Source organism: Mobula birostris, chromosome 4 (genome assembly GCF_030028105.1).
Source record: "Mobula birostris isolate sMobBir1 chromosome 4, sMobBir1.hap1, whole genome shotgun sequence".
Lineage (NCBI taxonomy): Eukaryota > Metazoa > Chordata > Chondrichthyes > Myliobatiformes > Myliobatidae > Mobula > Mobula birostris.
This window is the reverse complement of record NC_092373.1, coordinates 210,831,177-210,857,204: the sequence shown is the minus strand read 5'-3', so window position 1 is coordinate 210,857,204 and position 26,028 is coordinate 210,831,177. Positions and strand designations below refer to the sequence as shown.

Sequence of the window (26,028 nt, the reverse complement as noted above, 5' to 3'; positions counted from 1 at the left end):
TATTTTCTATGTTTCTATGTTTCTATAATATGTAATATGTGAAATCTAGGAGTCTCTTAAAAGACCCTATTGTATCCGCCTCTACCACTGTCGCTGGCAGTGCATTCCACACACACACCACTCTTTGTTTTAAAAAAAATATCTCTGACATCTCCTCTGTACCTACTTCCATGCAGCTTAAACCTATTCCCCCTCATGTTATCCGTTTCAGCCTTGGGAAAAAGCCTCTGGCTATGCACACGACCAGCGTGTCTCATCATCCTATACACCTGCTTGAACTTCCTGCCTGCTTCTCTCCAGGCTGAATAAAACGATGAGCTCACTGTGATTTTGACGTCCTTCAGGCTTTGGATGAAATTGGTTAAACTCCTTCGTCCCCGCTCTTTTCAACGTTTTGTGTTATTTTCACTCATTTCAAATGACTGTGCCTCAGACAGCTGAGTTGTTGCAATGCACCTCTAAAGTCTGATAGCAGACTAGCGAGTGAATCTTCGATGGAGCAGAGTCAGAAACCGAAGAGTTATCAGCCTGACTCAGGGCTTTGGGGCTCCAGAAAGAGATGGGACCTAGAGTTTACAAGGAGGGGTAGGAAGAGGAATCAGACCGGCAGGATGTGGCTACAAATGAAAGAACAGAAACATTTTGAAACAGTTTGATTGGAAATAAAAGGTTTGATTTAAAAATAAAAGCATTTTTTGTGGGTGTGTGTCTCTCTGTACTGTATTTCTAGCATATGCAGAATATCCCGTGTTTTATATCTACATTTGTAACAGGATTGTACTTTGGCATTAGATACACGTTTATATTAAGTGTATTGTTTATGAGGGCCTATTTCTGCGTTAAAACAGCTGCTGAATTTTCGATACACACAAAAAAATCTGAGGTATGGACATAGAGCAGGTGCTTGCAGAAACTTTTAATGGCAACTTAATTACCCGTAAAACCCTGCGTTGAAAATTTCGCCGTCGCCGAAGCACCGATCAAATGCGCAGGCGTCATGGTTGTGACGTTACCGAATATCACACATGCGCGCAGCACACAATAGGCCTCTGGAAATCGGTTGAGGTAAGAGCGGTTCTCCGGGGTAAGGGAGAAGGGCAGGGGGTTTGAACACCGACTTAGGGACACGGGACAATTGTTGTGAGCTCCGGACACCGTGACCCTCAATCCCGGGACAGTCCTGCTCTCTTCCCTCTCTCTCAGCCCCACGACCCGTACACAGGCCCCAGGGAGCTACCGGCTGATGAGGGAATGGGAAGCGATGGATCTCTCAGACAGAGCTGAGCTCCAGCTGTCTAAATGCAAGGATTGGGAACTCGGAGAAAGGGAACAAAATCTTTTACATCAGCTGTTGAGAAAATCACCTTTGTTCCACCTCCAATTTCAAACGAGAAAATCTGTAGAGAGCGCTTGGAAGCAGGTACGAAGGAGATGTCAGGGATGTGTTCTTTATACATACCGTGGATTACTAATAACAAACCATATTCTGGCAGAATTCAACTTTTATTTAATAGCAACAAAACCAAGTTTTACACTGCCATGCTTCTCGATCATTCTTCATTTCTGCGTATGCTGGGAACTCTGTTCAGTCACGACCTGACACGTGATATCACCACAAGAGGTAAGTTTTTTACGCAGGGTGGTGAGTGCGTGGAATGGGCTGCCGGTGACTGTGATGAAGCCGGATACAATAGGATTTTTTTAAAGAGGCTCCTGAATAGGTACATGGCGCGTAGAAAAATAGAGGGCTATGGGGGACGCTAGGTAATTTCTAAAGGAAGTAATGTTCGGCACAGCATTGTGGGCCGAAGGGCTTGTATTGTGTTGTATAAATGGGGAAGTCTCTTACCCATGACCTCTGGTTGTCGTCCCACCCAATATCAGTGGAAAAAAACTGCTTGCATTTACCCTATCTGTACCCTCATACTTCTGTATACTTCCAACAAATCCTCAAAGCAATGTCTAATTTCCCTGTTTATGCTTAGAGCCTTTTTTAGGTGTATAAGGTGATGAGGGGCATTGATCGTGTGGATAGCCAGAGGCTTTTCCTAGGGCAGAAATGGCTAACACAAGGGGCATATTTTTAAGGTGCTTAGAAATAGGTACGGAGGGGGATGTCAGGGGTAAGTTTTTTTACACAGAGAGTGGTGGGTGCATGGAATGCACTGCCAGCAGCGGTGGTCGAGGCAGATACAATAGGCTCTTTTAACAGCCTCTTAGATAGGTACTTGGAGCTTAGGAGAATACTTTATACTTTATTGTCACCAAACAATTGATACTAGAACATACGATCATCACAGCGATATTTGATTCTGCGCTTCCCGCTCCCTGGATTACAAATCGATAGTAAATATTAAAATTTTAAATTATAAATCATAAATAGAAAATAGAAAAATGGAAAGTAAGGTAGTGCAAAAAAAAAACCAAGAGGCAGGTCCGGATATTTGGAGGGTACAGCCTAGATCAGGGTCAAGATCCGTTCAGCAGTCTGAGAAACATAGAAACAGAAAATAGGTGCAGGAGTAGGCCATTCGGCCCTTCGAGCCTGCACCACCATTCAGTATGATCATGGCTGATCATCCAACTCAGAACCCTCTACCAGCCTTTCCTCCATACCCCCTGATCCCTTTAGCTACAAGGGCCATATCTAACTCCCTCTTAAATATAGCCAATGAACTGGTTTCAACTGTTTCCTGTGGCAGAGAATTCCAGAGATTTACGACTCTGTGTGAAGAAGTTTTTCCGAATCTCGGTCCTAAAAGGCTTCCCCTTTCTCCTCAAACTGTGACCCCTCGTTCTGGACTTTCCCAACATTGGGAACAATCTTCCTGCATCTAGCCTGTCCAATCCCTTTAGGATTTTATACGTTTCAATATGATCCCCCCCTCAATCTTCTAAATTCCAGTGAGTATAAACCTAGTTGATCCAGTCTTTCATCATATGAAAGTCCTGCCATCCTAGGAATCAATCTGGTGAACCTTCTTTATACTCCCTCTATGGCAAGGATGTCTTTCCTCAGATTAGGGGACCAAAACTACACACTATACTCCAGGTGTGGTCTCACCAAGGCCTTGTACAACTGCAGTAGTACCTCCCTGCTCCTGTCCTCGAATCCTCTTGCTATGAATGCCAGCATACCATTCGCCTTTTTCAGCGCCTGCTGTACCTGCATGCCCACTTTCAATGACTGGTGTATAATGACACCCAAGTCTCGTTGCACCTCCCCTTTTCCTAATCGGCCACCATTCAGATAATAACGCAAACAACAGGAATTCTGCAGATGCTGGAAATTCAAGCAACACACGTCAAAGTTGCTGGTGAACGCAGCAGGCCAGGCAGCATCTGTAGGAAGAGGTGCAGTCGACGTTTCAGGCAGAGACCCTTCGTCAGAACTAACTGAAGGAAGATGATCCTCTCGTATCCCCTTTTGCACCCCTCGTACCCCATCTGTTACTTATTTTTATGCACACATTCTTTCTCTCACTCTCCTTTTTCTCCCTCTGTCCCTCTGAATATACCTCTTGCCCATCCTCTGGGTCCACCCCCCCCCCTTGTCTTTCTTCCCGGACCTCCTGTCCCATGATCCTCTCGTATCCCCTTTTGCCAATCACCTGTCCAGCTCTTGGCTCCATCCCTCCCCCTCCTGTCTTCTCCTATCATTTTGGATCCCCCTCCAACTTTCAAATCCCTTACTCACTCTTCCTTCAGTTAGCCCTGACGAAGGGTCTCGGCCTGAAACGTCGACCGCACCTCTTTCTACAGATGCTGCCTGGCCTGATGCGTTCACCAGCAACTTTGATGTGTGTTGTTATTCAGATAATAATCTGTTTTCCTGTTTTTGCCATCAAAGTGGATAACCTCACATTTATCCACATTAAATTGCATCTGCCATGAATTTGCCCACTCACCTAACCTATCCAAGTCACCCTGCATTCTCTTAGCATTCTCCTCACAGCTAACACTGTCCCCCAGCTTCGTGTCATCCGCAAACTTGGAGATGCTGCATTTAATGCCCTCATCCAAGTCATTAATATATATTGTAAACAACTGGGGTCCCAGCACTGAGCCTTGCGGTACCCCACCAGTCACAGCCTGCCATTCTGAAAAGGTCCCGTTTATTTCCACTCTTTGCTTCCTGTCTGCCAACCAATTCTCTATCCACATCAATACCCTACCCCAATACCGTGTGCTTTAAGTTTGCACACTAATTTCCTGTGTGGTACCTTGTCAAAAGCCTTTTGAAAATCCAAATATACCACATCCACTGGTCCTCCGCTATCCACTCTACTAGTTAAATCCTCAAAAAATTGTATGAGATTCGTCAGACATGATTTTCCTTTCACAAATCCATGCTGACTCTGTCCGATGATTTTACCACTTTCCAAATGTGCTGTTATCACATCTTTGATAACTGACTCTAGCATTTTCCCCACCACCGATGTTAGGCTAACCGGTCTATAATTCCCCGGTTTCTCTCTCCCTCCTTTTTTTAAAAAGTGGGGTTACATTAGCCACCCTCCAATCCTCAGGAACTAGGCCAGAATCTAAAGAGTTTTGAAAAATTATCACTAATGCAGCCACTATTTCTTGGGCTACTTCCTTAAGCACTCTGGGATGCAGACCATCTGGCCCTGGGGATTTGTCTGCCTTTAATCCCTTCAATTTACCTAACACTACTTCCCTACTAACATGTATTTCCCTCAGTTCCTCCATCTCACTGGACCCGCTGTCCCCTATAATTTCCGGAAGATTATTTATGTCGTCCTTAGTGAACACAGAACCAAAGTAGTTATTCAATTGGTCTGCCATGTCCTTGCTCCCCATAATCAATTCACCTGTTTCTGTCTGTAGGGGACCTACATTTGTCTTAACCAATCTTTTTCTTTTCACGTATCTATAAAAGCTTTTACAGTCAGTTCTTATGTTCCCTGCCAGTTTTCTCTCATCATCTTTTTTCCCTTTCCTAATTAAGCCCTTTGTCCTCCTCTGCTGGACCTGTATTTCTCCCAGTCCTCAGGTGAGCCACTTTTTCTGGCTAATTTGTATGCTTCTTCTTCGGAATTGATACTATCCCTAATTTCCCTTGTCAGCCACGGGTGCACTACCTTCCCTGTTTATTCTTTTGCCAAACTGGGATGAACAATTGTTGTAGTCCATCTATGCGATCTTTAAATGCTTATCAACCCTTTAAGTGACATTTGCCAGTCTATCTTAGCTAATTCACGTCTCATACCTTCAAAGTTACCCTTCTTTAAGTTCAGAACCTTTGTTACTGAGTTAACTATGTCAGTCTCCATCTTAATGAAGAATTCCACCATATTATGGTCACTCTTACCCAAGGGGCCTCTCACAACAAGATTGCTAATTAACCCTTCCTCATTGCTCAATACCCAGTCTAGAATAGCCTGCTCTCTAGTTGGTTCCTCGACATGTTGGTTGAAAAAACCATCCCGCATACATTCCGAGAAATCCTTTTCCTCAGCACCCTTAACAATTTGGTTCACCCAATCTATATGTAGATTGGAATCATCCGTTATAACTGCTGTTCCTTTATTGCACGCATTCCTAATTTCCTGTTTAATACCATCCCTAACCTCACTACTACTGTTAGGTGGCCTGCACACAACTCTCGCCAGCGTTTTCTGCCCCTTAGTGTTATGCAGCTCTACCCATATCGATTCCACATCCTTCCGGCTAATGTCCTTCCTTTCTATTGCGTTAATCTCCTCTCCAACCAGCAATGCTACCCCACCTCCTTTTCTTTCATGTCTCTCCCTCTTGAATATTGAATATCCCTGCCTGTTGAGCCTCCATCCTGATCAGAGTTGGAAAGAAGCTGTACCCAAATCTGGCTGTATGAGTCTTCAAGCTCCTGAGCCTTCTCCCAGAGGGAAGAGGGACAAAAAGTGTGTTGGCTGGCTGGGTCGTGTCCTTGATTATCCTGGCAGCACTGCTCTGACAGTGTGCGGTGTAAAGTGAGTCCAAGGATGGAAGATTGGTTTGTGTGATGTGCTGCGCCGTGTTCACGATCTTCTGCAGCTTCTTCCGGTCTTGGACAGGACAACTTCCATACCAGGTTGTGATGCACCCTAGAAGAATGCTTTTTATGGTGCATCTATAAAAATTAGTGAGGGTTTTAGGGGACAGGCCAAATTTCTAGAGTTTCCTTAGGAAGTAAAGGCACTGGTGGGCCTTTTTGGCAGTGGACTCTGCTTGGTTGGACCAAGTCAGGTCATTTGTGATATTGACCCCGAGGAACTTAAAGCTTTTGACCTGCTCCACTTGCGCACCACCGATGTAAATTGAGTCGTGCGGTCCGCTACTCCTTCTGAAGTCAACAACCAATTCCCTTCTCTTGCTGACATTGAGGGATAGGTTATTATCTTCGCACCATGCCACCAGGTTCTTAATTTCCTCTCTGTACTCAAACTCATCATTACCCGAGATACGGCCTACAATTGTTTTGTCATCAGCAAACTTATATATTGAGTTTGATGGAAACTTGGCGATACAATCATGGGTGTACAGTGAGTACAGCAGGGGGCTGAGTACTCAGCCTTGTGGGGCACCGGTGCTCAGAGTGATTTTAGAGGAGAGCTTGTCCCCTATTTTTACAGCCTGGGTCCTGTCTGTGAGGAAGTTGAAGTTGAAGCAAAATATAGAGGTCTATGCGCTATGGAATTTCTAGGCAGTTTCTACAGTAAGTTACATGGTTGGCACAATATTGTGGGCTGAATGGCGTGGAATATAGAACATAGAATAGTACATCACATTACAGGCCCTTCGGCCCACAATGTTGTGCCGACCCTCAAACCCTCCCTCCCATATAAGCCCCCACCTTAAATTCCTCCATATACCTGTCTAGTAGTCTCTTAAACTTCACAAGTGTATCTGCCTCCACCACTGACTCAGGCAGTGCATTCCACGCACCAACCCCTCTCTGGGTAAAAAACCTTCCTCTAATATTCCCCTTGAACTTCCCACCCCTTACCTTAAGGCCATGTCCTCTTGTATTGAGCAATGGTGTCCTGGGGAAGAGGCGCTGGCTATACACTTTATCTATTCCTCTTATTATCTTGTACACCTCTATCATGTCTCCTCTCATCCTTCTTCTCTCCAACAAGTAAAGCCCTAGCTCCCTTAATCTCTGATCATAATGCATACTCTCTAAACCAGGCAGCATCCCGGTAAATCTCCTCTGTACCCTTTCCAATGCTTCCACATTCTTCCTATAGTGAGGCGACCAGAACTGGACACAGTACTCCAATTGTGGCCTAACCAGAGTTTTATAGCGCATCATTACATCGCGACTATTAAACTCTATCCCTCGACTTATGAAAGCTAACACCCCATAAGCTTTCTTAACTACCCTATCTACCTGTGAGGCAAATTTCAGGGATCTGTGGACATGTGCCCCCAGATCCCTCTGCTCCTCCACACTACCAAGTACCCTGCCACCTACTTTGTACTCTGCCTTGGATTTTGTCCTTCCAAAGTGTAGAACTCCATCTGCCACTTCTCAACCCACTTCTGCATCCTATCAATGTCTCTCTGCAATCTTCGACAATCCTCTACACTATCTAAAACACCACCAACTTTTGTGTCGTCTGCAAACTTGCCAACCCACCTCTCTACCCCCACATCCAGGTCGTTAATAAAAATCATGAAAAGTAGAGGTCCCAGAACAGATCCCTGTGGGACATCACTAGTCACAATCCTCCAGGCTGAATGTACTCCCTCCACCACGACCCTGTGCCTTCTGCAGGCAAGCCAATTCTGAATCCACCTGGCCAAACTTCCCTGGATCCCATGCCTTCTGACTTTGTGAATAAACCTACCGTGTGGAACCTTGTCAAATGCCTTACTAAAATCCATGTAGATCTCATCCACTGCACTATCCTCATCTATATGCCTGGTCACCTCCTCAAAGAACTCTATCAGGCTTGTTAGACACAATCTGCCCTTCACAAAGCCATGCTGACTGTCCCTGTTCAGACCATGATTCTCTGAATGCCCATAGATCCTATCTGTAAGAATCTTTTCTTACAGCTTTCCCACCACAGACGTAAGGCTTATTGGTCTATAATTACTTGGACTATCCCTATTACCTTTTTTGAACGAGGGGACAATATTCGCCTTCCTCCAATCCTCGGGTTCCATTCCCGTGGACAACGAGGACATAAAGATCCTATCCAGGGGCTCAGCAATCTCCTCCCTCGCTTCATGGAGCAGCCTGGGGAATTCCTTAGGCCCCGGGGACTTACCCGTCCTAATGTATTTTAACAACTCCAACACCTCCTCTGCCTTAATATCAACATGCTCCAGAACATCAACCTCACTCATATTGTCCTCACCATCAAGTTCCCTGTCATTGGTGAATACCGAAGAGATGTATTCATTGAGGACCTCGCTCACTTCCATATCCTCCAGGTACATCTTCCCACCTTTATCTCTAATTGGTCCTACCTTCACTCCTGTCATCCTTTTGTTCTTCACATAATTGAAGAATGCCTTGGGTTTTTCATTTACCCTACTTGCCAAGGCCTTATCATGCCCCCTTCTTGCTCTTCTCAGCCCCTTCTTAAGCTTCTTTCTTGCTTCCCTATATTTCTCAATAGACCCATCTAATCCTTGCTTCCTAAACCTCGTGTATGCTGCCTCCTTCCACCTGACTAGATTTTCCACCTCACTTGTCACCCATGGTTCCTTCACCCTACCATTCTTTATCTTCCTCACCAGGACAAATTTATCTTTAACATCCTGCAAGAGATCTCTAAACATCAACTACATGTCCATAGTACATTTCCCTGAAAAGACATCATCCCAATTCACAGCCGCAAGTTCTAGCCTTATAGCCTCATAATTTGCCCTTCCCCAATTCAAAATTTTCCTGTCCTCTCTGATTCTTTCCTTTCCCATGATAATGCTAAAGGCCAGGGAGCGGTGGTCACTGTCCCCCAGATGCTCACCCACTGAGAGATCTGTGACCTGACCCGGTTCGTTACCTAGTACTAGATCTAGTATGACGTTCCCCCTCATCAGCCTGTCCACATACTGTGACAGGAATCCATCCTGGTCACACTTTACAAACTCTGACTCATCTAAACCCTTGGAACTAATCAGGTGCCAATCAATATTAGGGAAGTTAAAGTCACCCATTATAACAACCCTGTTATTTTTGCACCTTTCCAAAATCTGCCTCCCAATCTGCTCCTCTGTATCTCTGCTGCTACCAGGGGGCCTATGGAATACCCCCAATAGAGTGACTCCTCCCTTCCTGTTCCTGACTTCTACCCATACTGACTCAAAAGAGGATCCTGCTCCATTACCCACCCTTTCTGTAGCTGTAATAGTATCCCTGACCAGTAATGTCACCCCTCCTCCCCTTTTCCCCCCTCTCTATTCTTCTTAAAGCACGGAAACCCAGGAATGTTGAGAATGCATTCCTGCCCTGGTGCCAGCCAAGTCTCTGTAATGGCCACTACATCTGCTGAACACAGAAATATGCTGAAGAACATAGAAATATGCTGTAGATTTCTATGTTCTTTGTTCTCTGTTGAACAGAGAAATAACTTTGGCTATCCTACAATCCTGTGATAACTCTCCTGTCACTAAAGATGATTTAATTATCTCTGCTAGGGCCCCAACAATATTTGCACTTGCCTCCCGTGGGGTCTGAGGAAGCACCTTGTCATGCCCTGGGATTTATCCACTCTAATCTTCCTCAGGAAGGGAAATATCTCCTCTTCTTTAATATGAAAAAAGTCCATGATTTTAATGCCGCTTTTCCACACTCTCATTGACCCTGTGTTCATCTCCTGAGTAAATGAGATAAAAAAATATTTAAGATCTCCCCGATCTGCTTTGGTTCCACACGTGGATTGCCATTCCGGTCTTCCAGAGGACCAGCTTTGTGCCTTGCAATCCTTTTGCTCTTGATCTATATCCAGAATCCCTGAGGATTATCCTTTATCTTTTCTGCGAGGGGTATCTCATGCTTTCTTTTAGCCATCCTGATTTATTTCTTATGTGTTCTCTTGCATTTCTTATACTCCATAAGAACCTACCTGCCTATCCCTGTTCTGCAACTCCATTTTGTGCTTCACCAGGGTCTCAATATCTCTTGAAAACCAAGGTTCACGACAGTTTCTATCTTTAACTTTTTTTCTGACAGGCACATACCTGCTTTGTACTTTCAAAATTTCGCTTTGAAGGCCTCAATTTACCAAGCACACCTTTGACATAAAGAGCCTGTCCCAGTCCACAGTTGCCAGATCCTAGTGTCAGAATTCCAGGTGTTGATCCATGCCCTGAACACATCCACCCTTCCTACTCTGCTCCTTGTTTTGAAATATACAGGGCTCAGCATATTCACTGCACCATGCTCAACTTTTTCATTCCTGACTTTGAGGTCTGAACAACATCTGTCTCCACAACCCCTCCACTATATGTTCTGTTATTCAGGCTCCCATTCCCCTTGCAACTTTAGTTTAACCCTCCCTACCCCCATCTCCCACCATGCAGCTCTATCACCCCTTTGGCTTTCATCTCCCAGATTAATAAATCGGAGGTGCATACTAGGTACGGGCAGATCAGAACAAATGGGGTACTTATGAAGTACAGGAAATTCAAGTGAACACTTAAGAAAGAAATAAAAGAAGGCATGAGGTTGCCCCAGCAGACAAGGTGAAGGAAAATAACCAGGTAACAATTACAGCACAGAAACAGGCCATCTCGGCCCTTCTAGTCCGTGCCGAACTCTTACTCTCACCTAGTCCCACCGACCTGCACTCAGCCCATAACCCTCCATTCCTTTCTTGTCCATATAGCTGTCCAATTTAAATTTAAATGACAAAATCGATCCTGCCTCAACCACTTCTGCTGGAAGCTCGTTCCACACAGCTACCACTCTGTGAGTAAAGAAGTTCCCCCTCATGTTACCCCTAAACTTTTGCCCTTTAACTCTCAATTCATGTCCTCTTCTTCCGCACTCTCAATGGAAAAAGCCTATCCATGTCAACTCTATCTATCCCCCTCATAATTTTCAATCCTCAAGGATTCTGCAGATCTGTTTAAGAGTGAAAAGATTGCAAGGGAAAAAAATTAATCCTCTGCAAGATCAGAATGGTAGTCCATATGAGGAGACAAAATAGATGTGGGAGTTTTTTTTTGCATCCTTATTTACTCAGGAGATGGACACAGAGTCTGTAGAATTGAGGCAAAGCAGCATCAACTTTATGGACCCTGTACAGATTACAGAGGTGGAGGTGTTTGCTGTCTTAAGGCAAATTACCATGGATAAATCCCCAGGGCCTGACAAGTTATTCCCTGGGACTCTGCAGAAGACAAGTGCAGAAATTGTCGGGGCACAAGCACAGATACTTAAATCATCCTCAGTGACGGGTGAGGTACTGGAGGATTGGAGGGCAGCCAATGTTGTTCCGCTGTTCAAGAAAGGCTGTAAAAATAAACTAAGAAATTGTACATTGATGAGTTTGACATCAGTAGTGGGAAAGTTATTGGAACATGTGTGCAGGAACCAGGTATATAAATATTTGGATAGATGTGGACTGATTAAGGATAGGCAGCATGGCTTTGTGCATGGTAGGTCATGTCTAACCAATCTTACAGAGTCTCTCGAGGAAGTTATCAGGAAAATGGATGAAAGCAAGACAGTGGATGTTGTCTACATGGACTTCAGCAAAGCACTTGACAAAGTCTCATCTGGGAGGTTGGTCAAGAAGGTTCAGTCACTCAGCATTCAAGATGCGATAGTAAATTGGATGAGACACTGGCTTTGGGAGAAGCCAGAGTGTGGTAGCAGATGGTTGCCTCTCTGACCAGAGCCTGTGACTAGTGGTTGCCATAGGGATCAGTGCCGGATCTGTTGTTGTTTGTCATCTATATCAGTAATCTGGATGATAGTGTGGTTAACTGGATCAGCAAATTTGTGGAATGACACCAAGATTAGTGGTGTAGTGAACAGAGAGGAAGACTATCATGGCTTGCAGTGCAATCTGGACCAGCTGGAAAAACGGTTTGAGAAATGGAAAATGGAATTTAATGCAGACAAGGGTGAGTTTTTGCACTTTGATATGACCTACCAAGGGAGGTCTTTCACAGTGACTGTTTGGGCATGGAGGTGTGTTGTAGAAGAAAGGGACCTGGGAATACAAGTTTTTAATTCACTGAAAGTGGTATCACAGTTAGATAGAGACAGAAAGAAAGATTTCAGCCCATTGGCCTTCATGAACCAAAAGTACCGACAACAATAGATGGATGTTATGTTGACTTGTAGAAGACATTGGTGAGGCCTAATTTGGAGTATTGTGTGCAGTTTTGGTCACCTACCTACAGGAAAGATGTAAAAGAGGTTCCGAGAGTTCAGAGAAAATTCACAAGGATGTTGCCAGGTCTGGAGGACTTGGGTTATAAGGAAAGATTGAACAGGTTAGGACTTTATTCCTTGAAATGTAGAAGACTGAGGGGAGATTTGATTGTGATAGGGGAGCATAGATAGGGTAAATGCAAGCTGGCTTTCTCCACTGATATTGGGTGGGACTACAACCAGAGGCCATGGGTTAAGGGTGAAAGGTGAAACATTAAGGAGAACATGAGGGGAAACTGCTTCACACAGATGGTCATCTGGGTGTGGAATGAGCAGCCAGCACAAGTGGTGCATGCGAGCTCAATTTCAACATTTAAGAGGTTTGTATAAGTACCTGGATGGTAGGGGTATCGGAGTGGGCGGTTTAAATAGTTTAGCACAAACTAAATGGCCCAAAGGGCCTGTTTCTGTGTTGTATTTTTCTATAAGTGTGACAAGAACCTGAAATAATACTAATATTCACTCAAAGTCCTTTAAACAGCTGTGCGGACCAACCATTCATCTCAGAAGAAATTTTTTATATGGCGTTAAACTGTGGCACTTCAAGTTAATAATACATAAAAGAAAATCCCAGCTGCACGTCAAGAAAAACTATTTGCATGAGAATGTTTCAGTTACTGTGGGGTCAGGCACCCATGCAGCTCAACAGGAACAGGGAATAATACCAATGGAGAGAGTCAAACTGAGCCAAGGCACAAATTGGAGATGGCAGAAATGCCCCATTCTTATAGAGGCAGGAAGGGCATCAGGGAATTGACGGTCATTCTAGATGCCAGTACTGTGCCCAGTTAGAAGATAATTTCTCTCTTCAACTTGGGTTGAACTTCACTGTAACAGTGATACTAGATCAAACCTTGGCAACTCAAGTAATCTCATCTGAAATGTTGTCCTACACCCATTGATAGATTTTGTAAATCTTTTTACAGGTTAAAAACGAGAAGGAATTTGTCTCCAGGCATCTCAAACACGGCACGCCAGTTTTGCTGTCTCTGTCTAGATATTTAAGAAGTGGAGCAAGGGATTCAGTCGACCATCCTTCCTGCACAAACTGTGGGAATGAATTCAGGGTCATCTCAGTTGAAGGAATATCAGTAAGTTCACACTGGCAAGGCCAGTCATCTGTTCTGTGTGTGAAAAAGGATTCGGTCGGTCATTCCACCTATAGACACACCAGTCAGAGGCTGGGCATCTGCTGAATTTCTGGGAAAGGATTCACTTGGTCATCGGACCTAATGACTCACCAGTCAGTTCACACTGGAGAGAGGCCATTCACCTGCTCGGACTGTGGGAAGGGATTCACTTTGTCATCTGACCTACTGAGACACCAGCGAGTTCACACTGGGGAGAAGCTATTCACCTGCTCAGCCAGTGGGAAAGGATTCACACTGTAATCCACCCTACAGAGTCACCAGCGAGTTCACACTGAGGAGAGGCCGTTCACCTGCTCTGACTGTCGGAAGGGATTCACTTTTTCATCCAGCCTAATGGCTCACCAGCGAGTTCACACCGGGGAGCGGCTGTTCACCTGCTCAGACTGTGGGAAGGGATTCACTTTGTCATCTCAACTACTGACACACCGGCGAGTTCATACGGGGGAGAAGCTGTTCACCTGCTCTGTCTGTGGGAAAAAATTCACTCACCCTTCAACCCTACAGAGACACCATCGAGTTCACACTGGGGAGAAGCCATTTACCTGCTCCGTCTGTGGGATGAGATTCACTGATTCATCCACCCTACAGAGTCACCAGCGAGTTCACACTGGGGAGAAGCCATTCACCTGCTCAGTCTGTGGGAAAAGATTCACTCAGTCATCCAACCTGCAGAGTCATCAGCGAGTTCACACTGGGGAGAAGCCGTTCACCTGCTCAGACTGTGGGAAGGCATTCACTCAGTCATCTGACCTAATGGCTCACCAGCGAGTTCACACCGGGGAGCGGCCATTCACCTGCTCAGACTGTGGGAAGGGATTCACTTTGTCATCTAAACTACTGACACACCAGCGAATTCACACCGGGGAGAAGCCGTTCACCTGCTCAGTCTGTGAGAAGAGATTCACTCACTCTTCCACCCTACAGAGACACAAGCGAGTTCACACTGGGGAGAAGCCGTTCTCCTGCTCAGAATGTGGGAAAAGATTCACTCAGTCATCCAACCTGCAGAGTCATCAGCGAGTTCACACTGGGGAAAAGCCGTTCACCTGCTCAGAATGTGGGAAGGGATTCACACTGTCATCCCAACTACAGAGACACCAGCGAGTTCACACTGGGGAGAAGCCATTCATCTGCTCAGTCTGTGAGAAGAGATTCACTCACTCTTCCACCCTACAGAGTCATCAGCGAGTTCACACCGGGGAGAAGCCGTTCACCTGCTCAGTCTGTGAGAAGAGATTCACTCACTCTTCCACCCTGCAGGGACACCATCGAGTTCACACTGGGGAGAAGCCGTTCACCTGCTCTGTCTGTGGGATGAGATTCACTGATTCATCCACCCTACAGAGTCACCAGCGAGTTCACACTGGGGAGAAGCCATTCACCTGCTCAGTCTGTGGGAAGAGATTCACTCAGTCATCCAACCTGCAGAGTCATCAGCGAGTTCACACTGGGGAGAAGCCGTTCACCTGCTCAGACTGTGGGAAGGCATTCACTTTTTCATCTAGCCTAATGGCTCACCAGCGAGTTCACACCGGGGAGCGGCCGTTCACCTGCTCAGACTGTGGGAAGGGATTCACTTTGTCATCTAAACTACTGACACACCAGCGAGTCCACACCGGGGAGAAGCCGTTCACCTGCTCAGTCTGTGAGAAGAGATTCACTGACTCTTCCGCCCTACAGAGACACCAGCGAGTTCACACTGGGGAGAAGCCGTTCACCTGCTCAGTCTGTGGGAAGGGATTCACTCAGTCATCACACCTACAGAGTCATCAGCGAGTTCACACTGGGGAGAAGCCGTTCACCTGCTTAGAATGTGGGAAGGGATTCACACTGTCATCCCACCTACAGAGTCATCAGCGAGTTCACACTGGGGAGAAGCCATTCACCTGCTCAGACTGTGGGAGGAGATTCAGTTGCTCATCTACACTGAAGGTACATCAGCGAGTTCACACTGGAGAGAGGCCATTCACCTGCTCAGACTGTGGGAAGAGATTCACTCAGTCATCCCATCTACAGAGACACCAGCGAGTTCACACCGGGGAGAAGCCGTTCACCTGCTCAGTCTGTGAGAAGAGATTCACTCACTCTTCCACCCTACAGAGACACCATCGAGTTCACACTGGGGAGAAGCCGTTCACCTGCTCAGTCTGTGGGAAGGGATTCACTCAGTCATCCCACCTACAGAGTCATCAGCGAGTTCACACTGGGGAAAAGCCGTACACCTGCTCAGAATGTGGGAAAGGATTCACTCAGTCATCCCAACTACAGGCGCACCAGTCAGTTCACAGTGGGGAAAGGCCGTTGTTATGAATCCCTTGGTTTCATTTGCTGTGGACATTCATTTTAAGACAGAGATTAAGAAGGTGAATCAGTCTGACTTGCAGCTTGTTTACATTGCTTGCAGCTTGTTCAGTTTTAACCAAGGACACAGACACTCAGAGTCAGATGGAGACGAAGGAGGAAAAATGGGAGGATTGAAACAAGGGAACTAGTGGCCAAGGGTCACTGTTTAGAACTTTCCTATGCCCACAAGGGTGGGTTAATTATCGATTCAGCATACATCGAATGTGTGGTTGTCACCTTGTGTGAGCCATAGGAGTGGATCGGATTTGGCGTATCCTGTGTTAACCCTTGCCTGGGTGTGGTGTGGTAATTCACTTGAAGACGATACCCCTTGTGACAAGTCACTTTCGGTGATAATTCGTATGTGGATTTGGAACAACAATGGATAAAATCTACAGTGATTATTCTCTCGTTGTCCCACCGTGGAACCTGTGGAATTCAACATAATTGCCTTCTCCAGACATTTACACTGGATTACAAATATCTCTCTCTCATCACCTATTCTGTGGTTGAACTGAACTTCCATATTTTAGCATCTCAAGATTCTAAGCCTTGATTCCCCCGAGCTCAATAGACTGGGAGTTATATTTACACACATATATACACATAACACTGCTAACTTTTGTTTATTTTGCTTAAGTTACTATATTCTAAGTAGGTACTAATAAAGGTAGTGGGTTTAACCTCAAAACCAAACTCCAGGTGTAGTCTATTGCTGCTGGTTTGTTTCTAAAGTGTTACGATTCGTAACAAAATTGGGATCTGCTTTTGGGATATGAACAAATTTGGGAGCGTATCGATTGATTAATTATCAATTTCATTGGGGAAATCCCTTTTGATTTATTTGTGTGTGGAAAATCAGCAGCAATGGAGGTTGATAGATCTCTGGAAGCGCCAACCTCTGAGGCATTAGAGGACACCAGAAGGATTGAGTTATTGAGTATTGCTAAAACTAACTAAGGTGAAATCGACAATGAAGAGGGCACAGATGCAGAGGATAATAGCTGAGCAATGTGTATCTGAGGATGTGTTTAAAGTGGAGGAGTTGGAGGTGTTTCCTGAAAGTAAACCTAGTGAGCTTGAGCTCCCGTACAAGTTAGAAAAATTAAACATGGAGGCTGCGGAAGGCCAGAGGTAGGAAAACAGAGGGAGGAAGCAGAAAGACACAGGCTGTTCGAGCAGGAAAAGAGAGAGAGATTGCAGCAAAGGGGTTTAATGTTAGACTCTGCTGATAAGTTTGAGGCCAGTCGGGAAGTTAAATTGGTACCTCCATTTGACGAGGCAGAGGTTGATAAATACTTTTAGCATTTTGAGAAGGTTGCTCAGAGTTTAAAGTAGCCAAAAGAGGGTTGGCCTATTCTCTTTCAAAGTGTAATTAAGGGGAAGGCTCAGCAAACCTATTCTGCTTGACAGTTGATGAAGCAGCTGATTATATAACCATATAACAATTACAGCACGTAAACAGGCCATCTCGATCCTTCTAATCCGTGCTGAACTCTTACTCGCACCTAGTCCCACTGACTTGCACTCAGCCCATAACCCTCCATTCCTTTCCTGTCCGTATAGCTGTCCAATTTAACTTTAAATGACAACATCGATCCTGCCTCAACCACTTCTGCCGGAAGCTCGTTCCACACAGCTACCATGCTCTGAGTAAAGAAGTTCCCCCTCATGTTATGCCTAAACTTTTGCCCTTTAACTCTCAACTCATGTCCTCTTGTTTGGATCTCCCCCACTCTCAATGGAAAAAGCCTATCCACATCAACTCTGTCCATCCCCCTCATAATTTTAAATGCCTCTATCAAGTCCCCCCTCAACCTCCTACGTTCCAAAGAATAAAGATCCAACTTCAACCTTTCTCTGTAACTTAGGTGATGAAACCAAGGTGACATTCTGGTAAATCTTCTCTGTACTCTCTCTATTTTCCTATGGTTTTCCTACATCTTTCCTATAATTCGGTGACCAAAACTGTACACAATACTCCAAATTTGGCCTCACCAATGCCTTGGAGGGAGTTAGATATGGCCCTTGTGGCTGAAGGGATCAGAGGGTATGGGGGGAAGGCTGGTACAGGGTTCTGAGTTGGATAATCAGCCATGATCATACTGAATGGCGGTGCAGGCTCGAAGGGCTGAATGGCCTACTCCTGCACCTATTTTCTATGTTCCTAAGTTTTGTACAATTTCAACATTACCTCCCAACTTCTATACTCAATGCTCTGATTTATAAAGGCCAGCATACCAAAAGCTTTCTTCACCACTTTATCCACATGAGATTCCACCTTCAGGGAACTATTCACCATTATTCCTAGATCTCTCTGCACTACTGCATTCTTCAATGCCCTACCATTATGACATAGTGAAACAGGCTGTGCTCAAAGCTTACGAGCTGGTCCCAGAAGCATACAGGCAAAAGTTTAGAAATTTGAGGAAAGCTGTGAACCAGACTTGTATGGAATTTGCTTATGAGAGGTTTGTGTATTTTGAAGGGTGAAAAGTTTGTTTGGACCGAGCCTTGAGATTAGGCCAATCAATGTAGTGTCATCAGCAAATTTAATTAGCGGATTTGAGCTGTGGGTAGCGACACAGTTATGGGTACACAGAGAGTAAAGGAGGGGGCCAAGGAGACAACCCTGTGGGGTATGTGTGCTGAAGGTCAAAGAGACAGAGGTGAGGGAGCCCACTCTTAACACCTGCCGGTGATCTGACAGGAAGTCCAGGGTCTAGCTACACGAGGCAGGGTGAAGGCTGAGGTCTCTGAGCTTCTAGTCGATACTTCATGCCTTCGTATGGCTACTGCTCTGCCCATGACTGCAATGAACTGCAGAGAACTTTGGGGAACAGAGAACATCAGGGAAACAAGCCTCACCACCATGGACTCTTCCTACACTTCCCCCGCCACGGAAAAGCAGGCCATGTACTCAAAGATCTTCACAACCTGGACAGTCTTGCTGCAAACCCGCTCCCCCATCGGGGAAGAGAGGCAAAAGCCTTAAAGCGTGTACCACCAGACTCAAGGACAGCTTCCTGTTTGCGGTTATAAACCAAATGAATGGTCTCCAATACGATAAAATGGTCTCGACCTCACAATGTAACTCCACGTGACCCTGCACATATGTCTATCTGCACTGCACTTTCTCTGTGCAGCCATAATGCTTTGTTACAGTTATTGTTTTGTCCTATATCAGCTCAATGTACTGTCGTAATGTATCGATCTGTGTGGATGGTACATCAGGCAAGATTTTCACTGTAGCTCAGTACATGATGATGATAATAATAAACAAATTCCCCATTTTAATTGTGACGACATATTAGACAGACTTAGCTTCTGCTCTGGAACCACAGAAGGAAACCTAACTCTTATCATTTCTGAGGAATGCAAATAAATGGAAAAGGCTTCAAACTCACATTACGAACTGCGGTAACCGGGATCAGGTGACCGGTGGTGGGTCTCCCATACCAATATCACAATCAGGTTTAACAGCACCGGCCCATGTCATGACATTCGTTGTCTCTGCGGCAGCAATAGAACCTAATTCATAACAATAGATTTTAACAATTGTGATTTGAAATAAGAATATACATATTAAATAGTTAAATTATATAAGTAGTACAAAATAAAAACGTAATAAACTATTTTAATTGTGTGGAACTATTTGACTGACTGGGTTGTTGCTTTGGAAATTCTGGAGTGAAGCTCAACTAAACGGTACATATTTATGAGAAGCTCAGATAAATACAAAAGCCTAAATTCTCACATAAATGGGTCATACACCCAGATACATTGGCTGCACTTCAGCAGGTAAAAACAGTGCAATAGAACATGCTGAAAATATTGCAAAAAAAAACATATTGTCCACCCACGAGAGGACAGATCCAGATCTCACTGCCTTGTCTGAATGGGCGAAAGATGAAGCTACACGTACATGTAAAGCAGTGACCCGCAGATCTGCAGGAAACAGGATCAGGTGACGGCTGAGGGGTCTCCCACCTGAACCGGTGACTCTGCCCCTCGCCCCTAACACTCTGCCCGACCCATCCGCTGCATTTCCCACATTATTCCATATTTACATTTGATACATTTTTATTTTTTCCCTCCATATCTTCCCTGTCCCTTTCCCTCCACCTCCAGGTTACAGAGTCACGGCTCGATTCCCATCCCGGTCCGACACACCTTTCAGACCCAAACTGGAAATGTGTAAGTTTCATTTAAATCAGTCTATGTTTATAAACACTAATTTCTATTCACATTGCTCTGGCCTCACTGGACAGGAACACTGAAACATCAAGTGAGAAACATTCGGCCCCTCAAACCATCAACAAGATGACGGCTGCTCTCCCATCTCAGCCACATGTTTTTGCCTGATCCTCATTTCCTCGATCCCTTCGGTCTCCACACATCTGCTGACCTCTGTTCTATGTGAGGACGATCGCTGAGGTTTCACCGCCGGCTGTGGTGGGATTTACAGACATTCACCACCTTTGGAGTGGAGACATTTCCCCTCATCTCAGTCCCGGACAGTCCACTCCCTTTTTCAGAGACTGGGATCCCTGGTTCAACCGGTAATGATGTGCATTACAATGTGTTCACCTCTCAGTCCTCAATTCTCTAAATGAAAGAGTTATCCCATTTGATCTTTCCTCATATGATGACCCCACCGCTCCAGGGATCAGTCTGGTGAATCTTCATTACACTCTCTATAACAAATACCCTCTAACCTCTTTGTTAATCCTCTATTGAATTAATTTCCATCTTTTGCAGCCCCGTGTTGACCCAACCACTCACCTTCCACCTCTGTTACTATTTCCACCTTCCCACCTCCCCCTCACCTGGATCCACCTCTCACTCCCCAGCTGTTGCCCCATCCCCACCCCTCAGCTCTTTTCTCTGACTATTTCCTGTCCACTCTCAGAGCAGAGGGAGGGTCTCGGCCTGAAATGTTAACTGTCCATTTCCCTCCACAGATGCTGCCCGACCCACTGAGTTCCTCTGGAAGCTTGTTCTTTAGGGGGCAGGATTTTACACCGTATTCCAGGTACAATCTCAACAAAGCCCAAACAAATGTCACTTTCCCCAGACCATCGGCCCGCTTGCAAGTCAACAGTCTGCTGGTGTTTGGCCTCCAATGTGGTGAATATCTCTGCTCGCCACCACCGTGGGCTCAGACATATCCACAGATGAGCTCCTCCTGTCGCCACCCGGACAAACATCCTGTCCACCACCTCTCACACCATCTTTATACTTTAAATAAAAGCCCTTCTTTCCCTCCTTCTTCAGCTGGGATCCCTTCCTGGGGAGCAGGAATCAAAATGACGTGCCGAGTGGTCTCCTCCTACCTGCGGTACGTCGGACTCCGGCCGCAAGAGACACTTCACAAACGCTCCGAACTTCCATCGGAGGAAAATGGAAATAACTAAAAAAAAAACGGGACATCTACTTTGAGGTTTGTTCCGCTCTAATAGGGATTTCGGTGCGGGAGCATGAGAGATAGATGGAGTGAGTGGCATAACCTTACTGGGTGTAACCAGTGATCGACGTTGCCTTGCAGCAATGGGAGGAGCATCATCATCATCATCAGGTGCTGTGCCCAGTTTGAGTTTTGGCTGCCATGGCCCACACACTTTTGTTTCGGGTCAAGTGGATCAATTTATTGGCATTCATTTCCAATTCTCTGGCTGCTGTCTCCATCATCATTTGTCTTTGCCTTGCTTTCTTAGAAATTTAAGATGGGGAGTTATATGGGAGGCAGGGTCTGAGGGTCGGCACAACATTGTGGGCCGAAGGGCCTCTACTGTGCTGTACTATTCTATGTTCTTCCCTTCAATCTTTCCCATAATTACCATGCATTCTAACTCCTCTTTCCTAATCACATGTCCAGTGAAGTTACATTGCCTTTTCATGATCTCATACATTATTTATTTTTTTGTTTGCTCTGCTTATGACATCCTCATTGGATATTCGTTTCGTCCATGATATTCTTTGCATCCTCCTCAAAAACCACATCTCTGCTGCTACAATTCATTTCCTCATGTCACTAGATATTGTCCAACGTTCTGAGCCATATAACATAACATTTCAGTACTCTGAGGCGGGTTGTCATGCCTAGTTCAGTATTGGTCAGTATACTCTTCATTCTTGTAAAGGTGTCTTTTGCCATCCCTATTCTTCTTTTGTTGTCCAAGTCGCAGCTGGGAGTAGTGCTCCGTTGTCAGTGGGAGTGGGTTGGGGACCCGTGCTTAGTTGCTCAGCCATTAAACTGACCAAGCTCGATCACAGCAGCGCGTGTGTGACGTAAGGCGCTGTGCACGTGACAGCAGATGCAGATGCGGGGAGCCTATGGGTAACGTCACGTGAGGGAGACCCTGAGATAGTGAAGTTAAAGGAACAAGCTCTTCCAGATAGTGAATTGAGAAGGTGCCAGTAGGATATTATTTTGAGAAGGGAATATGAATGAGGAAGTCGAGATCACCTACGATTCCTGGGGTTTTCACCAGGAAGTAGTTCCTAAAGTTTATCGGAATGACATTTTAACTTTGGCTCATAGTATGCCTGTGGGTGGCCATCAAGTTGTGAAGAAAACTGCAAACAAGATTTTTAAACATTTTTACTGGCCTAGTTTAAGAGAAGATGTGACGACATTTTGCCGAACTTGTCATACTTGTCAAATTGTGGGTAAACCTAATCAAGTTACTCCAGTGGCCCCACTGCAGCCTATTCCCACATTTGGTGAACCGTTTTCAAAAATTATTATTGATTGTGTAGGCCCATTGCCAAAAACCAAAACTGGCCATCAATATTTGCTGACCATCATGTGCACAGCGACTAGGTTTCCAGAGGCAATACCACTTAGGAATATAACGGCTAAAACTGTAATAAAGGCTCTTATAAAATTCTTTACTTACTTTGGGTTGCCTAAGGAAATACAACCTGATCGAGGAAGTAATTTTATGTCTGGATTGTTCCACCAGATAGTTTATAATCTGGAAGCAAAACAGATTACCTCGTCTGCACACCATCCAAAATCGCAAGGAGCCTTGGAGAGGTTCCATTCTACCCTCAAAACTATGATTAGGATGTATTCTGTAGAAAATAAAATGATTGGGATGAGGGCGTACATTTATTTCTATTTGCAGTACGGGAGTCCGTGCAGGAATCCTTAGGTTTTAGTCTTTTGAACTTGTGTTTGGGCTTAGAGTTAGAGGACTTTTGGCCTTGTTAAAAATTTACATTGTACATTTAACAGCTAGATAGACAATCAGCGATCATAGTATCTTTACCTTTAATAAGATTTATCAAAATTTATATTTCTGTAACATCAAACTCCAATTTAGTAAGCTTCTAATTTTGTTTTTCATCTTACTCAAAAACACTAACGGATTATGATCGGTATAAACTATGAGTGGTTTCTGAGTAGTACCAACATACACTTCAATATGTTGTAAAGCCAAGACAAGAGATAATAATTCCTTGTCTATAGTTGAAGAATTTCTTTGATGGGCATTAAATTTCTTAGAAAAAGTAAGCTACCGGACGATCAACTTCATCACCCTCATCCCTTTGAAGTAACACTGCTCCTGCAGTGTCATCACTAGCATCTACAGCTAATGAAAATGATTTTTCAAAGTCAGGTGACCTGAGCACAGGTTTGTGACATACAATAGTATTCAATTTATCAAATGTCTTCTGACAAGGCTCTCTCCAAACAAGCTTTTCACTTTTCTTCAAGAGAGTAATTAACGGCAGGGCAATGTCAGCAAAATTCGTACAGAATTTATGGTAATATCCTACCATTCGCAAGAATCTTCTGAGTGTCTTTTTACCAGTTGGAACGGGTACCTCTAAAATTGCCCGAACTTTTGCCTGAACATAAGCTAACTTACCTTGACCCACAACATAACCTTATTGTCAAATGCACTTGAGGAAAAACTTCTCCATCTGCTAAGTCATTTCCTAACAATAGAGAAACACCATTCACTAGTAAACTGGGTTGTAGTCCTACTTTAATAGGTCCTGTAACGAACCCTGACCTTAAGTTTACTTTATGCAAATGTACAGACATTAGGGCACTCCCAACACCTCGTATATAGTTTACCTCACCAATATCAGACTCATCACTAAACTTTAGAACACTGTCTAACATAAGTGACTGAGAAGGTCCAGTATCCCTAAAGATATTTATTGGCACTGAAGTGGGTCCCTCTTTCAAGGATAGAAATCCTTCGGTTATAAAATGATCATATGCCCTCTTAACTTGGTCAGACTCCGACAAACCTTCATTTGTATTTAATCGAACCCTGTGGATTTACAGGTGTTTCAATATGTTGCACACAAGCATCTGGGACTGCCTCCTTCTCCTTCTTCTTCAGTTGGAAACAGTTAGCTAATACGTGACCAGGTTCCTTACAATAATTACAAACAGGACCAAAATGTCTTTCCTTCACATGTTTCCCTTCATCCTTACTTTTCTCACTAGCATCTGATTTAATTTCTGGTTTACCTTGACTCTCTGTGCTATTTTTCCTTATAAAAGTTCTACCCGGAGGAAATTTATTCTTGTGAATGAAAGCATACTCATCTGCTAATTTAGCAGACTCCCTCTCAGTTAAGTATGTCCTTACTTCAACTGGGATGCTCCTTTTAAATTCCTCCAATAAAATCAACTCTTTTATTTTATTATACTCCCCATTCACATTTTTAGAGGAAACCCATCGCTCAAAACACACAAATTTATCATAGGCAAATTCCACGTAAGTTTTTTTTTCCACGGATTTCTTCAAATTTCTGAATCTTTCTCTATAAGCTTCTGGCACCAGTTCATGCGCTTTCAGTATATGCTGCTTCACAATATCATAATCAAGTGCTTGCTCAGTAGTAAAAGCTGTATAAACTTGCTGTCCCTTACCTTTAATTACATTTTGTAACATCAGTGGGCATTTCGCTTTCGGCTGCTCTGAAATCAGAGGAACAGTTTCAAAATGTTGGAAATATTCATCCACTTCTGTTTTATTAAATGGAGGAGCCAATGTAACTCCCCGACTAGCAACAAACTGTTTCCTAGAACCAGAGGACTGTTTCTCCATCTTTAATTTCTCCATCACTAGCTCAAATTCTCTCTTTTTATCTGCTTCTCTAGTTGCGAATTCCTTCTGTTTATCTTCTCCTTTACCTTTAAATTCCTTCTGTTTACTTGCAGCTTCTAACCGACTTCGTTCCGAATCAGCTTCTAATTGTTTTAACTATATTTGTTCAACATGTAATTGCATCCCTAGGTTACTCATTGGAAACGTATCTGACACTTTTTCATCAAAACACCCGACTCTTTATAGTGTGCCGCGATTTTTCTCTGAATTACTGGCTTTGCTGTAACCTTCGGAATTCCTTTAAGGTCCAACCTTCTAGCAATCTCGGATACATCACTCTTTTCCGCCATCGCTAATAACTCAGAGTCTGGCGATGCCATAAACTCGTCAATATTCACTGCTGCCGAATACCACCCACAGGCCAATCAAACAAAAGAATCGGGTATTTTTCTTTTCCAAATCAGATTGATAATTAGAGAAACACTTAAGCTCAAAACCGGAACAATCCAGACGAGCCCCCAGTTTTGTCACGTGACCTCACACCCCACATCACAAGACCATTACATCATGCTCACAAGAGACTCAATAATATCATGGTCATAAGACAGTTACAAGATACCCACGAGGTATGTAACAGTGTGAACATGGGTTATTCTGGTAAGAAGTACAGACCACGAAACTGAAATGAAAGCTCAGTCCAAAAATATGAAGATATTATCACTATTGAAGAAAACGTTAACCAATGGATGAACATGACCCTCCATGGAACAAATCCTCACGATCTGAGCAGACCAGGTGTTGACAAGAAAGCGACTAAACCCTGGCTCAAAGTCGGAGACCACTTCCCAGAAAAGGAGTGGTTCCTTGTGGTAATACAGGTCCTGGTGGTTAACCGAGAAATATCAAAAAATACAGAATAAAATGGCAACACATTTAAGACGATAAACGCAGAAAGTAGCAAGAGCAAACAGAAATACTCCAACACATCACAGGATCCCGCAATCAGTTTAATTCAATCTCATTACTTACACTGACACAATCTAGTGGGAAGCATCATTCACCAAAC

At 44.4% G+C, this 26,028-nt stretch overlaps 1 protein-coding gene and 1 long non-coding RNA gene across 2 annotated transcripts; both read left to right on the top strand.

Annotated features, from left to right (window-relative positions):
* The first annotated feature begins 1,020 nt into the window (after positions 1-1,020).
* LOC140196936 (uncharacterized) lies at positions 1,021-23,211 on the top strand. Its single transcript, XR_011885834.1, has 3 exons — positions 1,021-1,065; positions 20,014-20,079; positions 21,160-23,211. It is a non-coding gene; the product is annotated as an uncharacterized lncRNA (long non-coding RNA).
* On the top strand, positions 1,077-19,525 carry LOC140196920 (uncharacterized). The gene is given in 2 exon segments (XM_072256865.1): positions 1,077-1,621; positions 13,315-19,525. A coding segment is annotated over 1 exon segment (2,229 nt). The 5' UTR covers positions 1,077-1,621; positions 13,315-13,620; the 3' UTR covers positions 15,850-19,525.
* Positions 23,212-26,028: the final 2,817 nt, after the last annotated feature.